This window comes from Entelurus aequoreus, linkage group LG22, assembly GCF_033978785.1.
Source record: "Entelurus aequoreus isolate RoL-2023_Sb linkage group LG22, RoL_Eaeq_v1.1, whole genome shotgun sequence".
NCBI classification, from domain to species: Eukaryota; Metazoa; Chordata; class Actinopteri; order Syngnathiformes; family Syngnathidae; genus Entelurus; species Entelurus aequoreus.
In genome coordinates, this window is record NC_084752.1 from 14119995 (window position 1) to 14139335 (window position 19341).

General features: G+C 37.2%; 1 protein-coding gene across 3 annotated transcripts in view; it reads left to right on the forward strand.

Annotated features, from left to right (window-relative positions):
• Nucleotides 1-11372: 11372 nt before the first annotated feature.
• Nucleotides 11373-19341, forward strand: part of gpm6ab (glycoprotein M6Ab) — a 50949-nt gene continuing 42980 nt past the window's right edge. For 2 of the 3 annotated variants that reach the window (XM_062032981.1, XM_062032982.1), the window contains exon 1: nucleotides 15663-15811. In XM_062032981.1, coding sequence (XP_061888965.1) covers nucleotides 15775-15811 — 37 coding nt within the window. In that variant the 5' untranslated portion in view covers nucleotides 15663-15774. Of the gene's footprint in view, nucleotides 11389-11841; nucleotides 11932-15662; nucleotides 15812-19341 lie in introns of those variants that run through there. The other variant, XM_062032983.1, reaches the window with a different exon arrangement.

Here is a 19341-nt window from a genome sequence, read left to right on the forward strand (position 1 = left end):
TTTAGACAAAACATATTTGGAAAGTATGATGGTATACTGTAATATTTGTTGCAATATTGGATACTATTAAAGTTTAAAAGGTATACAATTTCAAGCAGTACATATATTTTTCTGTCAAAATGAAAAATATTAAATTTAGTGAGAAAATATTAAGTACTTTATTGACACATATCATTTCCAGGTGTTTGCGGGCCAGATAAAATGATGTCCCGGGCCCTGAGTTTGACACCTGTGCACTAGATGGACCCCATGTACCACAGTTTGAGAATAACTGTCTATGAAGTTGTTGGACCTCTTATCTTAGCAGGCTTTATCAGTTAATTTCCAAAAACTAACCAGGATAGCTCTGATTCTGTTTGTAGGATTGTGCAAAGTTAAATGATTTATCATTTTAAGTAAAGATATGCCCCAACAACAATGGTTTTAATAATGTATGGTGCAAATTAGGGGTGTGGGAAAAAATAAATTCGAATTCGAATCACGATTCTCACGTTGTGCGATTCAGAATCGATTCTCATTTTTAAAAAATCTATTTTTTATTTTGTTTTATTTTTTTCATTTTTATTTTTTTATTTATTTATTTATTTTAAATTAATCAATCCAACAAAACTACACAGCAATACCATAACAATGCAATCCAATTCCAAAACCAAACCCGACCCAGCAACACTCAGAACCGCAATAAACAGAGTAATTGAGAGGAGACACAAACACGACACAGAACAAACCAAAAGTAGTGAAACAAAAATGAATATTATCAACAACAGTATCAATCTATTCATTCAATACATAGGATTTCAGCAGGATCTACCCCAGTCTGCTGACATGCAAGCAGAGTAGTAGATTTTTGTAAACAGCTTTTATAAATGTAAAGGATAATGTTTTATCAACTGATTGCAATAATGTAAATTTGTTTTAACTGTTGAATGAACCAACAATATGACTTATTTTATCTTTGTGAAAATATTGGACACAGTGTGTTGTCAAGCTTATGAGATGCGATGCAAGTGTAAGCCACTGTGACACTATTGTTCATTTTTTTTTTTTTTTTATAAATGTCTAATGATAATGTTAATGAGGGATTTTTAATCACTGCTATGTTGAAATTGTAACTAATATTGATACTGTTGTTAATAATCCTTTTTGTTTCACTACTTTTGGTTTGTTCTGTGTCGTGTTTGTGTCTCCTCTCAATTGCTCTGTTTATTGCAGTTCTGAGTGTTGCTGGGTCGGGTTTGGTTTTGGAATTGGATTGCATTGTTATGGTATTGCTGTGTATTGATTGGTTGGATTGATTAATGAAAAAATGAGAATCGATTCTGAATCGCACAACGTGAGAATCGCGATTCGAATTTGAATCGATTTTTTTCCCACACCCCTAGTAAATGGAGGCACTTCTTACCTGCTAGCGGCTAGCTGGGCACCCCTACTCTTCGATAAAGGCGGATCATGCTGGAAAGTTTACAATGGACTGTTGTATATTTGTTGGTCGGGTGATGAGCCAAGAAGACGCCAACGAGGAATCGTTGAACAAAAAGCTTTATTTGTTTCAGCGAGCCTCAGACTGAAACTGCAGCTTCCAGGAGAAAGAGTATGGGCCTGATTACTCTTCTGATGTACTCTTGGACCACTGTCCTTAAATACCTCTTACACGAAGACCCCTACTCTTCTTAACTCTAGCCTTGGAGTCGGCCGGTCTGGACTAAGCCCGATTTGTTGCTTGACTCAAACCCTGATCGGTTTGAGTCGGGTGACCTCCGACCCCTATCCTCTACTCCTACTTGTGAGGGCTTCCTACCAGATATCGTTACTGTGTTTACACTTCCTCCTAAAATCCAACTGCTGCTATCCTTCAAGTTCCCCAATGTCCTGGGTGCAAGAGCCAACACTCTCTGAACGAGCTTTGATGGACTTCAGCACCAAAAGCAATCTAGGGGCATATTTCCATCCCATCCCATCCATTTTCTACCGCTTGCCCCTTTTGGGGTCGCGGGGGGTGCTGGAGCCTATATCCGCTGCATTCGGGCGGAAGGCGGGGTAATAGGATAATCCTCTAAAGGATTCTGTGACCAAATACATGCTAGTTCACAATCATATAAGAAAATGCTACACAGTATAATTCACCACAGGACAACTACACAACCAACATGCTTTCAAAAGCAATTGCTAAATGGGTTGACGTTTTCCGATTAATAATGTGGAAGACAAAGGGCTGCCAGAATTAGTCGGATGCTTCGACTCTCATGAAGACTGAGGAGGCACGTTACTGGCACACTGCAGGTCATTTTTTATTGTCATTTATAATATGTTTTTTTTTTAAGTGAGAAGATATGTACACGCACACACACAATCTCACAAATGTGATAAATGGTAAATAAGTTACTTGTATAGCGCTTGTTGTATATTTGTTGGTCGTGTGATGGGTGATGAGCCAAGAAGACACAGACGTGGAATCGTCAAACAAAGAGCTTTATTTGTTTCAGCGAGCCTCAGACTGGAACTGCAGCTTCCAGGAGAAAGAGTATGGGCTGCTGTACTCTTGGACCACTGTCCTTAAATACCTTTTACAAGAAGACCCCCACTCTTCGTAATTCTAGCCTTGGAGCCGTCCAGTCTGGACAAAGCCCAATTTGTTGCTTGGCCAGTCAATCTATTTCCCCTGATCGGTTTGAGTCGGGTGACCTCCGATCCCTATCCTCTACTCCTACTTGTGAGGGCTTCCTACCAGATGTTGCTAATGCCTTTACACTTCCTCCTAAAATCCAAACCTGCATTCCTGTAGGATTCCAATTTCCTGGGGGCAAAAGCCACCACTCTCTAGAGAGCTTGTGATGGACAGGTGCACTTTTGAAGCTGTCTAAGGGCATATGTCCTTAGTAGAATAATCTTCGAAAGGATGCAGTGACCATATACAAACATATGCTAGCTCACAATCATATAAGAAAACGGTTTACGGTATAATTTACCACACGAGCGCTTTGAAACTATTTCCACATTCACCCATTCACAGTCTGATGGCGGGAGCTGCCATGCAAGGCTCTAACCACGACCCATCAGGAGCAAGGGTGAAGTGTCTCGCTCAAGGACACAACAAAGGTGACTAGGGTGGCGAAGCAAGGGATCGAACCGCTCTACCAACCCAGCCACGCCGTACCGGTATGTGTATGACATGTTGTTCGATCTCTCTCAGACATTTGTGAGAGAGATAAGTAGTGTGTGTCCTAAAAGAGTGTTTGCTTTTGTGTTGAGCTGTTTAAAAAAGTTTAATAAACATTTGCACAAAGTTAATTGTCCAGTCCTATGTGGACATTATTAAAGACTCGAAAATGTTCTGTTTAAGATACACTTCTAAACTTCTATCTGTGATTACTCGCGACAAATTAACTACAGACAAAATGTGATCAATCATAATTCAATATTTCAATCCATTGACAGTCTTGGTAAAAACTCAAAATACTGGAAGTTAGTACCATTCGCAATGCTGCTGTATTTTGTTCAGGAGAGGACATGGAGTTGTTAAAAAAAACAATCACAGTGGTTTGATTTAAGACAGGGGTGTCCAAACTTTTTCCACTGAGGGCCGCACACGGAAAAATGAAAGCATGTGGGGGCCATTTTGATATTTTTAATTTTCAAACCATAACAAAATATATGCATTTTTAATTTATTTTACCTTTAGGGGTCCCGGGGACCATAAAGGGTCTCAGTCATTAAAATGTTAAAAATAAGTCAGATTATTATTTTTTTTAAATTATTTTGCGTTTACAGTAAATCTCTATATCAACTTCAAGTTGATATAAAGTAATACAAATTAAAAAAAATGTTTTATGGCTTTTCTGTCAAAAACAACTTAGTTTTTTTATAGTAAAACTGAAATATGCAGTATTTAGTAACTATAGCCCTAAAAGATCAATAATGCAGGACACCATTGATTTTAATTATTTCATATTTTTGAGTAATCACAGTGAAAAGATAAATAAAAAAATCACTAAATATATTTGGGATCCAAAAGGTGCCCCACTCATAAAGTGATACATTTTTATTAGGTTTTTCTTTTACTTTCAACACTTAAGTTACGAGATCAACTTCAGATATATCTGTCGATTTTATGCTGGAACAATTATTTTGTTCGTTTTATGCGCTTTTGTCAAAGAAAACTTTGATGTCTTTATATGGCAACTACACAATATATGCCATATTTACAACATAAAACATTTTAAAGTGAAATATTTGAAGTAATTGGAGCCCTGAAAATAATTCATTATAACATGGATTTTTTGTCTTTTTTTTTTTTTTTTTTGAGCAATGGCAAAAAAAGAAAAATGAAGAAAGACAAAAGAAAAAAAAACAGCCTGCATGGCAGCTTTTGTGTCAACATTGCAACTTTTTCTCGTTAGATTTCACCTCATTCCACTTTTTTTAATGTTCTTTTTTATTTTTACAATAGTATTTACAGAATGTGTGGCGGGCCGGTAAACAATTAGCTGCGGGCCGCAAATGGCCCCTGGGCCGCACTTTGGACACCCCTGATTTAAGAAAACCAAAAACAGGCTATCTTTGAAACTAAGCAAAACTTAAATATTGTTAGTAGCATAAGAAAAAAAGACAATGTAAGGCCAGGGTGAATAAAAACTTCACACATCAAGACAATCATGCATTACATACTATACATTACCTTTTGCACTATATTAATTTATATTATGTGTTGTCAACTTTGTATGTCATTGCCTGAAATAAAAAAAATAAAAAATTGAATGAAGATAAGCATCAAAACACTGCAAGAGTGCATTAAAATCCCAACATCCCCATTCACAGATAACAAATAATAAAATATTTTTTATTTTTTAATGCAAATTCTAAGTTAGAACAAATGTCTCAATCTTGCATTTGGTTGCAAGCTTCATGAGAACTTATTTATTTGCATTAGGACAATGCATATTCATCAACATAGAGCAACAATGTAAATATGCCGCAGTTAGCACAATAGCTAATTTTCATCCATTGTCCTAAGGCAGGTTAATACAGTAAACATTCAACAGGTCATATGTTGAACAATATACTATATAGTTTGATACTATACTACCCCGGTATAGCTCGGCTGGTAGAGTGGCCGTGACAGCAACTTGAGGGTTCCAGGTTCGATCCCCGCTTCCGCCATCCTAGTCACTGCCGTTGTGTCCTTGGGCAAGACACTTTACCCACCTGCTCCCAGTGCCACCCACACTGGTTTAAAAGTAACTTAGATATTGGGTTTCACTATGTAAAAGCGCTTTATAAATATAATTCACTTCACAATACTTACCAAAAGGTAACTTTATTATCAGTGAGTGCAGACTGCAAACATTGACGCCTGATGTCAACATGTTTCCATCTGTGACAACATTTGTACTTGGATTGTCTTCAGAGATTGTTACTGGTGTTTGCAAAATACGTTTGTTGTGCAATAGAAGCCAATGGAATATTCTTCACACGTCGACAACACTACTGTTGACCGCTTGTTTGCTCTTCTTGGAATAACAGGCCTACTTTTACTACAACTATAACAGCATTTGGACAGTGGTCTGAAACCTTGTCCACTGTAACATTACACACAGTTTGAACAGTTACACTGTGTTTGAATATAGGAAAGTTAAGCTCTAATCACTGAATTAAGCTATTCTTTGGTGTACCACAAGATGGAGCCCATGTAGCACTCGTGGTACCACAGTTTGAGAATCACTGGTCTATCACCTTGATCCCTATCAGCATCACTATTAATAATAATATTGGATAAGGCATTGCTGGGATTTTGTCACGCAAGTGATGACCTCATCAAACTGTCAACAAGTTTGCTATGCACTGTGTTTTGGAATTATTGCCAAGTTTCGTCTTCTGATTGTAAATATGTAAAGTTTTTGTTTTTTAATACTTGTAATAGAATACTTTTATGCAGCAAAATAGTGATTAAAAACATGACCAGCTGTGAATTGAGGTATTATTCATCAATTCTATCAATGTGTTGTTAAGTGAAAGATTGCGAGACTGTTAAAGAGAAAATAATCAGTGAATTCAATATTTCCTTGAGGTGATTTATTGAACATTAATAATTATTTGTGTTATAATTTAAAAAAAACTATTGAACATATTTAGTAATTATATTAATATTTCATATTTTAACTGATTTGTGTTGCCAAAGGCCAGATATTATTTATCTGCATGGAGTTGAATTAAAAAAAAATCATAAAGTTGCTTCTGCAAAGCATTGGTTTTCATCCAGGATGTCTCTGTACTTTGCTGCATTCATCTTTCCTTCGATCCAGGCTAGTCTACCAGTTCCTGACCCTGAAAACCATCCCCACAGCATGATGCTGCCACCAGCATGCGTCACATTAGGGATGGAACGTTTGGGGACTGAGGAGACCAATTTTTGAAGCTTTTCAGGTGGAATTATTTCCCATTCTTGCTTGATGTACAGCTTAAGTTGTTCAACAGTCTGGGGGTCTCCATTGTGGTATTTTAGGCTTCATAATGCACCACACATTTTCAATGGGAGACAGGTCTGGACTACAGGCAGGCCAGTCTAGTACCCGCACTCTTTTACTATGAAGCCACGCTGTTGTAACACGTGGCTTGGCATTGTCTTGTTGAAATAAGCAGGGGCGTCTATGATAACGTTGCTTGGATTGCAACATATGTTGCTCCAAAACCTGTATGTACCTTTCAGCATTAATGGTGCCTTCACAGATGTGTAAGTTACCCATGCCTTGGGCACTAATACACCCCCATACCATCACAGATGCTGGCTTTTCAACTTTGCGTCTATAACAGTCCGGATGGTTCTTTTCCTCTTTGGTCCGGAGGACACGATGTCCACAGTTTCCTAAAACAATTTCAAATGTGGACTCGTCAGACCACAGAACACTTTTCCACTTTGCATCAGTCCATCTTAGATTAGATTTTAACTTGCACTTACAGATGTAGCGACCAACTGTAGTTACTGACAGTGGTTTTCGGAGTGGTGTTCCTGAGCCCATGTGGTGATATCCTTTACACACTAATGTCGCTTTTTGATGCAGTACCGCCTGAGGGATCAAAAGGTCACGGGCATTCAATGTTGGTTTTGGGCATTGCCGCCAAAGTGCAGTGATTTCTCCAGATTCTCTGAACCTTTTGATGATATCACGGATCGTAGATGGTGAAATCCCTAAATTCCTTGCAATAGCTGGTTGAGAAATGTTGTTCCTAAACTGTTCGACAATTTGCTCACGCATTTGTTCACAAATTGGTGACCCTCGCCCGCCCATCCTTGTTTGTGAATGACTGAGCATTCCATGGAAGCTGCTTTTATACCCAATCATGGCACCCACCTGTTCCCAATTAGCCCGTTCACCTGTGGGATGTTCCAAATAAGTGTTTGATGAGCATTCCTCAACTTTCTCAGTCTTTTTTGCCGCTTGTGCCAGCTTTTTTAAAACATGTTGCAGGCATCAAATTCCAAATGAGCTAATATTTGCAAAAAACAACAACATTTACCAGTTCGAAGGTTAACCATTTTGTTTTTGCAGTCTATTCAAATGAATACAGGTTGAAAAGGATTTGCCAATAATTGTATTCTGTTTTTATTTACATTTTACACAACGAGCCAACTTTACTGGTTTTGGGTTTTGTATGATTTTTGTAGGTTTTTATTTTTATTTCATCCATCCATTTTCTACTGCTTGTTAATCAACCTATCCCCAGGTGCATGTCTTGGGAGGTGGGTGGAAGCCGGAGTACCCACGCAGAACATGCATAAAGTTGTTGTGAGGCAAGGATACTAACCACTGTACCTCTGTGCTGCCCTTTTTATTTTTAATAAATGTTTTGTACTGTATGTTATATGCCATTGGAAAGATTAGTTTGTTTGGATTGGATAGGATACAACCATAACTGCAGGCTGGGTAAACACTGATGTTAGATTAGTCACCAACATAGACATGGATGAAGGCTCACAGTATTCCAACAGTCAACAACAAACAGGATTATTCTACATTGAAAATGTTAATAGCCTCTTCTGATGTACGACGCTCAGGCCAATTAGTGTACATCCAAAGTTAACAATGCCTGACGCATAGAATAGCTCATTTAATCGTGAAAAGACAGATAATCTGGTCGATGGATGGACTTTTGTCATTAAAAATAAGTAAATCGTGCAAAAAGGAGCAAAGGAAAATGTGGACTGCTGCCACCTTGTGGTTTGTATTTTCACTTTTCCATTTTTTGGTGCGGTTGACCTGGTTCTTACATTTCTCTTCCCCTTAGAGTTCCTGTGTTCCCCCTGTGGGCGGAGTTGTGAGACGTGCACAGCTGTTCCTAATCGTCCCATATACTACTTAAGCAGCACCTTGACAGCTGGACGGCACAGGTTTCCAATGCTTCTCGAGTTTTTTGGATACCAACTTTCCTGGCTTTTTCCAGTGCCATCCAGCTTGGTGTTGTGTGGTAGTTTGCACATCCTGCAACTCCAACCTTCTCTTTATCGCACCGTCGCTTTTTGTGATCTCCTGTTTGGGTCGTTGTTGTGAGTAATTTTCCTTAAGTCAAATAACTGTTTTACTCACCGTCCTTGGGTTCCTCTCTACTGTATTGAATTGAGCTGTGACAGACTGTGGATCAGGGGTCACCAACCTTTTTGAAACCAAGAGCTACTTCTTGGGTACTGATTAATGCGAAGGGCTACCAGTTTGATACTTAAATAAATTGGCAGAAATAGCCAATTTGCTCAATTTACCTTTAACTCTGTTATTATTAATAATTAATTATATTTATCTTTGTGGAAACACTGATCATCTTAATGATTTATCACAATAAATATATATAGAAACAGATAAATATCAATATGCAACACTTTATTTTTATATTTTCTCTAAGTGCACATTTTTCAAAGACAGTCTTGTGAAGTCACAATATCCCATTTTAACTAGCTAGCCACTAACATTTTTTAACAAATCATGAATTACTTTGCACCATGTTTGTACAAATAATAACTCATGTAAAATACAAAAGTCAACTCTCAAATGTTTAAATAAATCATGTCACACTTTGAACTGGACACCAAATTTGTTATGTTTCTTTGTCAGTTAGTGAAGACCAAGTCTTTAAAATATTTTCTTGGATTTTCAAATTCTATTTGAGTTTTGTCTCTCTTAGAATTAAAAATGTCAAGTAAAGCGAGACCAGCTTGCTAGTAAATAAATACAATTTAAAAAATAGAGGCAGCTCACTGGTAAGTGCTGCTATTTGAGCTATTTTTAGAACAGGCCAGCGGGCTACTCATCTGGTCCTTACGGGCTACCTGGTGCCCGTGGGCACCGCGTTGGTGACCCCTGCTGTGGACCAACTGTACATCAATGTGCTCTGAAAGTTGTTTCCTCTGTCTTTAATTTACAGTGACAACAAAAGTGATTCGAAAAATAGAAGCCATGGGTCTTTGTTCACAATCCTTTTGTTTTTCTTTTTTTATGCATTCTAACTTGCAATTAAGTGCAAGCAAAAGTCCGCTTACAATGGAGCCTATGATAGTCAATCTATTTTGCTTATTAAACCCTCAAAAAACACCTATCAACGTTTTATATACACACACTGTAAGTCTATATGTAATGTAGTAAAAAGCACTTTCATAATAACATGTACTATTTATATAATTTGATAATTTTAAGCATGCATCAGTGTAATAAATTCACAAAGGCATCACAACATTCGCTTTTTCCTTCGACAACATCACTAATTACTAGGGATGTCCGATAATATCGGCCTATAAATGCTTTAAAAAATGTAATATCGGAAATTATCGGTTTTGGTTACTTTATTATCGGCATCGTTTTTTTTTGTTTTTTTTTTATGAAATCAACATAAAAAACACAAGATACACTTACAATTACTGCACCAACCCAAAAAAACCTCCCTCCCCCATTTACACTCATTCACACAAAAGGGTTGTTTCTTTCTGTTATTAATATTCTGGTTCCTACATTATATATCAACATATATCAATACAGTCTGCAAGGGATACAGTCCGTAAGCACACATGATTGTGCGTGCTGCTGGTCCACTAATAGTACTAACCTAACAGTTAATTTGACTCATTTTCATTAATTACTAGTTTCTATGTAACTGTTTTTATATTGTTTTACTTTCTTTTTTATTCAAGAAAATGTTTTTAATTTATTTATCTTGTTTTATTTTATAATTTTTTTAAAAAAAAGGACATTATCTTCACCATACCTGGTGATCCAAATTAGTCATAATAATGTGTTAATTCCACGACTGTATATATCAGTATCGGTTGATATCAGTATCGGTAATTAAGAGTTGGACAATATGGGAATATCGGATTTTGGCAAAAAAGCCATTATCGGACAACCCTACTAATTACTACTCACTGCAGACTTCATGAGAGCCAACAATCCAAACAACACTTACTGTACAATGTCTGCTCTCACTGGAATGCTGACTGTTAGGAAGTTGATATATTGCCGTTTAGATGAAGAATGACTTATAATCCTCACGAAGAAAAAAGGAGGCTGGAACCAAGCGTCTTTTCATGTCGTTCCCGCCATTTTTGGGTCTAAATTGGATGCCTCATCCTTCTACTATCCAGGTGAGAGGCATTTTTTATGACCTAGAATAAACTTTTACGAACCCTGAGGTGATGAAAAACTGCTCATGATGATGTCAATATAGCAGCACAATCTAATTAGCGCCACTGAATATTGTTTGTCTGCGTCAGCACTTATAATAACAATGTCGCTAATACTTGGTTAATATTCAGGTCACGAAATATAAATGGAGATATTGTTGGCGCTTTAACTATAGAGGACCTCCCATTGACTATTTAAGCAAACTTTTATTTACGAGTAAAAATACATGAAAAATTATTGTCTCTCATAATGAGATCGGTAGGTTGTGAGTTCAAAGCCCGGCCGAGTCATACCAAAGACTATAAAAATGGGACCCATTACCTCCCTGCTTGGCACTCAGCATCAAGGGTTGGAATTGGGGGTTAAATCACCAAAAATGATTCCCGGGCGTGGCCACCGCTGCTGCTCACTGCTCCCCTCACCTCCCAGGTGGTGATCAAGGGTGATGGGTCAAATGCAGAGAATAATTTCGCCACACCTAGTGTGAGTGTGACAATCATCGGTACTTTAACTCAACTTTAACAATAGGCAAAATTCCAAAAAGAAAGTGCACTTCCCCTTTAAGGTAAAGGAGCATGATAGGCCAAAATAAACTGCATGATGAATCTGCATTTAGACACGATTAAGCGATACTTTTTTTTGTGATTGATTGTATGCTTCAATGCGTTGACTTTTACAGCCCTTGCGAAACCGTGGCCAGGAATTGAATATGCTCCATTAGCTACAAAAGGTAAAAATGGATTAACTCGCTGGAATAAAAAAGACAATATAACATACATCCATAAATGTGTACGCATGTGAAAAAGTGCAATTTATTTATCTGTACTGTAATCTATTTACATATTTTTTAAATATATATTATTTATATATATTTATTTATTTATATATGCACCTTATTGCTTTTTTTTATCCTGCACTACCATGAGCTTATGTAACGAAATTCCGTTCTTATCTGTGCTGTAAAGTTAAAATTTGAATGACAATAAAAATGAAGTCTAAGTCTAAGATATGTGTACCATTATACGACCAGGAATTAACAGTAGAGTTGATCAATTTAGCAATTTTTTTCTGTCAGAGAGCTGGGAATAAGTTTTCCGTAAAATGACATCTAATGTGCACTGCTGTCATTCATTAATTATATTGTCAATTTACATTCTCGTTTTCATTCCCACGCTACATACAGTGGGTACGAAAAGTATTCCGACCGGGGTGGCATGTTAATGCCTGTATCGTTTTCCCAGGATGCAGACGGAACTCCGGAGGCAGAGTACAGGTAAGACAATGATTTATTGTCCATAAATCAGTAAGGAATACACCAAAATGCAGGAAAGCTTGCGGATAGCGCGGAAGCTATGGCGATCTTGGAACAGGAATCAAAAAGGTAAACGGCGTAACTGTTGCGTGAAGCAAACAAGACAGTCAGACTGAGTGTGTCAAAAAGCAGGAATAAGTAGCTCTCTGATTAGTGCCCGGGAGCAGGTGAGCGTCCCGAACACTAATCAGAGGCAGGTGAAAAATAATCAGCCCCCATGGCAACTAAAACACAAACCCAGGGGTGCTGAAAACAAAACTAAGGGAGTCAAATAGGGATGTCCGATAATGGCTTTTTGCCGATATCCGATATTGTCCAACTCTTAATTACCGATACCGATATATACAGTCGTGGAATTAACACATTATTATGTCTAATTTGGACAACCAGGTATGGGGAAGATAAGGTCTTTTTTTAAACAAATTAATAAAATAAAATAAGATAAAAAAATCTTGAATAAAAAAGAAAGTAAAACAATATAAAAACAGTTACATAGAAACTAGTAATTAATGAAAATTAGTAAAATTAACTGTTAAAGGTTAGTACTATTAGTGGACCAGCAGCACGCACAATCATGTGTGCTTACGGACTGTATCCCTTGCAGACTGTATTGATATATATTGATATATAATGTAGGAACCAGAATATTAATAACAGAAAGAAACAACCCTTTTGTGTGAATGAGTGAATGGGGGAGGAATGTTTTTTGGATTAGTGTAGTAATTGTAAGTGTATCTTGTGTTTTTTATGTTTATTTAATTTAAAAAAACAAAAAAAACATACCGATAATAGAAAAAAAACGATAATTTCCGATATTACATTTTAAAGCATTTATCAGACATCTCTAGAGTCAAACAAAACAAAACATGATCCGAGCAACGGATCATGACACCTTTTAAATGTTTCACTCTTTGTTTCATTGCAGCCATTTGCTAAAATAAATAAAAAGCTCAATTTATTTCTCATTAATGTACACTCAGCGCCTCATCTAGACAGAAAAAAAACAAGTGTAGAAACTTTTGCAAATGTATTAAAAATAAAATTCAAAAATGAGATGTATATAAGTATTCAGAACCCTTTGCTCAATACTTTGTTAATGCACCTTTGGCAGAAATTACAGCCTCAAGTCTTTTTGAATACGATGCCACAAGCTTGGCACATCTATCTTTGAGCACTTTCGCCCATTCTTCTGTGCAAACTTTTCAAACTCCACCAGCTTGGATGGGAAATGTTGGTTTTCACCCAGGATGTCTCTGTACATTGCTGGATTCATCTTAGTCTAGTCAGGGACTAAGAACTTGATGGTCACTCTGTCTCTGTGGAAAGAGGAGAACCTTTCAGAAGTACAAGCATATCTGCAGCAAACCACCAACGGTATAGTGGCCAGACGGAAGCCATTACTTAGTAAAAGTTTGTCAAAATGCCCCCGAAAGACTCTCGGACCATGAGACACAAAACTATCTGATCTGATGAGACAAAGCTTGAACGCCAGACACCGCTAGTCACCAGTACATCCCTGCAGTGAAGCATGGTGGTGGCAGCCTCATGCTGTGGGGTTGGTTTTTAGAGGCAGGAACTGGGAGACAAGTCAGGATAGAGGGAAAGATGAATGCAGCAATGAACAGAGACATAATTCCTCTTCCACCAAATTTCACACCCGGCACAATGCAGTCCGAAATGTACCGTTCTCCTGGCAACCTCCAAACCCAGACTCGTCCATTAGATTGCCAGATGGAAAAGCGTGATTCATCAGTCCAGAGAAGGCGTCTCCACTGCTCTAGAGTCCAGTGGCGACGTGCTTTACACCAGTGGTCCGGTCCGTGGATCGATTGGTACCGGGATGCACAAGAAATTAAAAAAAAAATTAAAAAAAATTAAAATAGTTTTTTATTTTTACTTTTTTTTTTTTAATTAAATCAATATAAAAAACACAAGATACACTTACAATTAGTGCACCAACCCAAAAAACCTCCCTCCCCCATTTACACTCATTCACACAAAAGGGTTGTTTCTTTCTGTTATTAATATTCTGGTTCCTACATTATATATCAATACAGTCTGCAAGGGATACAGTCCGTAAGCACACATGATTGTATTTTTTTATGAAAAAAAGACAAAAACTTATGCGCTTCAGCATCCGCTGACCCCTCTCTGTCAGTTTACGTGGCCTACCACTTGGTGGCTGAGTTGCTGTTGTTCCCACACTCTTCACTTTTCTTATAATAAAGTTGACTTTGGAATATTTAGGAGCGAGGAAATTTCACGACTGGATTTGTTGCATCCTATGACAGTTCCACGCTGGAAATCACTGAGAGCGGCCCATTCTTTCACAAATGTTTGTAGAAACAGTCTCCATGCCTAAGTGCTTGATTTTATACACCGGGCTAAGTGATTAGGACACCTGATTTAGGGCTGCGAATCTTTGGGTGTCCCACGATTTGATTCAATATCGATTCTTGGGGTCACGATTCGATTCAAAATAGTTTTTTTCAATTCAACGCGATTCTCGATTTTAAAAACGATGTTTTCCCGATTCAAAAGGATTGTCTATTCATTCAATACATAGGATTTCAGCAGGATCTACCCCAGTCTGCTGACATGCAAGCAGAGTAGTAGATTTTTGTAAAAAGCTTTTATAATTGTAAAGGACAATGTTTTATCAACTGATTGCAATAATGTAAATTTGTTTTAACTATTAAATGAACCAAAAATATGACTTATTTTATCTTTGTGAAAATATTGGACACAGTGTGTTGTCAAGCTTATGAGATGTGATGCAAGTGTAAGCCACTGTGACACTATTGTTCATTTATTTTTATTTTTATAAATGTCTAATGATAATGTTAATGAGGGATTTTTAATCACTGCTATGTTGAAATTGTTACTAATATTGATACTGTTGTTGATAATATTCATTTTTGTTTCACTACTTTTGGTTTGTTCTGTGTCGTGTTTGTGTCACCTCTTAATTGCTCTGTTTATTGCAGTTCTGAGTGTTGCTGGGTCGGGTTTGGTTTTGGAATTGGATTGCATTGTTATGGTATTGCTGTGTATTGTTTTGTTGGATTGATTAATTAAAAAAAAAAATTTAAAAAAAGGAAAAAAATAGATTTGAAAAAAATGAGAATCGATTCTGAATCCACAACGTGAGAATTGTGATTCGAATCGATTTTTTCCCACCCCTAACCTGATTCTCATCATTTGGATGGGTGGCCAAATACTTTTGGCAATATAGTGTATGTTCATGTACGTAAGATGTGTGATTGTAAATAATGTTAATGAGAATAATCCAAAATAAAATTCCCTTAAAAAAAAACAAAAAAAACTTTTACCCAAAAATGCATTACTCACTGAAAAACAACCCAAAAAATGGTTTATAACTTTGAAAACTCAGAAATTGAGTTAAAATAATACCCTTATAACTCCCAAAAAATGGATTGCTCTTCATAAAAATAACCCCAACACTCGCAACTCATAAATTGGGTTGTCAAAAATAACCCAGCATTTTTTTTTTAGTGTGTGGGAACACAAACTATTGCGTTTATTTGACTAGCTGCACAGAAAGATGAGAGAGGACTTCCCTGGTTCATCCATCATCTGCAGGGTGGGAAAAGGACATAAGCGCGTGCACACACACACACACACACACACACACACACACACACACACACACACACACACACAGCCTCCTACACACACACACACACACACACACGCGCATGCATGCATTCTGTGCTGAGCACTAGCAAGGAGCTTTAAACCGTTTCCCCACAAACTCAGACAAAGGCGCCCTAACCTGCCACGATGGAGGAGAACATGGATGATTCACAAAGCCAGAAAGGTAGGAGCCTCATCCACGCTTCATTTCTCCATCTTTCATCAGCACCATTGTTCTGTCCGCGCATCCTCCGAGCACCCGCTCTTTGTGTTGTGGCCAGACTGCATGCGTGCAAAAGCTGTCATGCACAAATTCAGTGAAAATCTTATTTTATTTGTTCGTTTGTCAGCGCTGTTTTTTTTGTTTTTGTTTTGTTGTTGTTGTTGACTGCAGAACCTCCCGCCATGTTCTCCTTGTGTCTCTTGATGAATGGATAATGAAGCAGATTGAGGAGGAGATGAAATGGCAGACTCTGGTGGGATGCTGTTGTTTTTGCTTTGGGGAGGCTGGATGGATGGATGGATGGATGGACGGACGGACAGATGGATGGGATGGAGATGTAGGAGTGGCAGTGGGATAAAAGCTAAAAGAGAAGGGGGGAAAAAAAGGGGTGTTAAGTGGGGCAGTGATTGATGGATCTATTGGGCTTTTCTTTGTTAGCCTCCATTGTTGGCGCTTCACGCTTGTCTGAGCGCCTTTTTCTTGGCGCTCTACGCGTCTCCCTCCATTTTCTCTCTCTGTTTTTCATGTCTGACTGCATTCACTGGCTTCACCTACTGCAGGTCTCCATTTTTTTTTATTTTTTTTTTTACGTCCATTTCTGCTCCCAACCGTCACTTTGTCATCCTTTCACCATTTCCTATCATCCATTTTCTCATGTTTCTACTTTTGCATCATTGGGCTCATGTTCATTTGGTCTGTGTCTACCAAATCTTTTTTTTTTTTTTTACATAACCCCCCCCCCCCCCCGTTTTTTTATTTATTATTTTTGTTTGTTGTCGTCCGTGGGAATGGGCGTGTCCATGTTCTTAACGCACCCTCAGCGGGAGCATAAGCGATTTCTGCTCACGTACCGATGATGACAAAAAAAAAAAACAATAATAAACCGATATTTGGAATATTTGTGTTGATTAGTGGGGATTTCATGGAAATATGGGTGGATTAGTTAATTATTCATGTATTCATGGGAGGACTGTGATGCAGCCAATGAGATTTCTGGACGTCAACATGTTTTTTTTTTTTCTGTTGTTGATCTTGGCATTTTTTGTCACTCTGCGCCTTCTGTTCATTATCTTCTTTATTTTGGTGTCGGAAGAAGAACATTTCATATTTATCTGGCTTGGACTATGCCCACTTTGCCCCCCCCCCCCCCCCCCCCCAACACACACACACACACACACAAAACACACAACTTAATTCAAGCAGGATCCAGACAAAAAAAAACCGCAATATTCATTTCAATCCAAGCAAGCAATTTTTTTAAATGCATTTTTGCACCCAAAATAATAAACTTTTTTTCCCCATCACAATTCACACACCAAAAAAATGCTGGGTTATTTTGATTACCCAATGTATGGGTTGCGAGTGTTGGGTTACATTTTCTGAAGAGCAATCACTTTTTTGGGGTTACAAGGGTATTATTTTAACTAAATTTTTGGGTTTTCAAAACTATGAACCATTTTTGGGTTGTTTTTCAATGAGTAAAGCATTTTTGGGTAAAAGGCCTTCTTTATTAAAAAAAAGCTACTCTTTTTCTTGAAGGGAATTTTATTAAGGATTAATCTCATTAACATTATTTACAATCACACATCTTATGTACATGAAAATATTTGAGCATGCTGTATAGAACTACTATGACCATACACGGCAACTCTTGTAAAAAAAAATAATTAATTTTTTTTTTTTTAAAGTCACTCATATCTTGCTTTTGAGTATATTTTAATGGAATAAAAATAATTTTGATCATTAGTTTGGAAGGAGTAGGAAAAACCAGCGGTAACATGTAACCAACTATTGGGTCAGAAGCGCTAGATTGCGCAACCCAATAGTTGGGTTGGGAATAACCCAACATTGTAGTGAGAATAACTCAGCTTTTGTGTTAAATAAATTCAACCCAATAGTTGTGTCATGAACCAACCAACATTGAGTTAGCATAACTCAACCTCTGGGTTAAATAATTCAACCCAATAGTTTGGTTGGGAATAACCCAACATTAAGTTACCATAACTAAACGTTTTGGTTAAATAATTCAACGCAAAAGTTGGGTTGAAAGATTTAACCCAAAATGTTGAGTTAAAATAACTCAAGAGGTTTGTCCTTTTCTGAACCAGAAGTTGGGTTAAAATTGGGTTATTTTTAGGGATGTCTGATAATGGCTTTTTGCAGATATCCGATATTCCGATATTGTCCAACTCTTTAATTACCGATACCGATATCAACCGATACTGATATATACAGTCGTGGAATTAGCCCTTTGAGGCACTCGTGATTAAGGGCTGTATAAATAAACTTTGATTGATTGATTGATTAAATGCACACACAGGTCTCGTGTAGTGTCTCGGGCATCCTACGGCCAAACATAGCAAACTAGTCCGTTTGCGCATATATTGAGTCATTTAGTCCAGCTGCACAATAAGCCACCACAGGGCCAAAAAAAGTTGCGAGTGCCAGCCCTTGGGTAAAGAAGTTTGGCAACACAAATCGAATTCAAGAAAATATTCGAATTACATATTTTGTAGGGCTGTCAAAAATTAACCCAAAATGTTGAGTTAAAATAACTCAAGAGGTTTGTCCTTTTCTAAACCAGAAGTTGGGTTAAAATTGGGTTATTTTTAGGGATGTCTGATAATGGCTTTTTGCAGATATCCGATATTCCGATATTGTCCAACTCTTTAATTACCGATACCGATATCAACCGATACTGATATATACAGTCGTGGAATTAACACATTATTATGCCTAATTTGGACAACCAGGTATGGTGAAGATAAGGTCCTTTTTTTAAAAAAATAAAAAAATAAATAAAATAAGATAAATTAATTAAAAACATTTTCTTGAATAAAAAAGAAAGTAAAACAATATAAAAACAGTTACATAGAAATTAGTAATTAATGAAAATGAGTCAAATTAACTGTTAAAGGTTAGTACTATTAGTGGCCCAGCAGCACGCACAATCATGTGTGCTTACGGACTGCATCCCTTGCAGACTGTATTGATCTATATTGATATATAATGTAGGAACCAGAATATTAATAACAGAAAGAAACAACCCTTTTGTGTGAATGAGTGTGAATGGGGGAGGGAGGTTTTTTTGGGTTGGTGCACTAATTGTAAGTGTATCTTGTGTTTTTTATGTTGATTTAATAAAAAAAAACAAAAAAAACCCGATACCGATAATAAAAAAAAACGATACCGAATAATTTTCGATATTACATTTTAAAGCATTTATCGGCTGATAATATCGGCAGGCCGATATTATCGGACATCTCTAGTTATTTTTTAACCCAACATTTTTTAGTGTGTAATAGTCACATGACAATGGCTCCAAAATATTGCCCATATGACACAATGTTGTGTAGGACACATTTCATCACATTTAAAAAGCTTTTACGGGTTAAAGAAGAATGTGCCTCCTACTGCACAGATACTGCACTCACACATAACAATCATTCTCTATAGAATCTTTGTGGAAGATATTTGATGAATGAGCAACC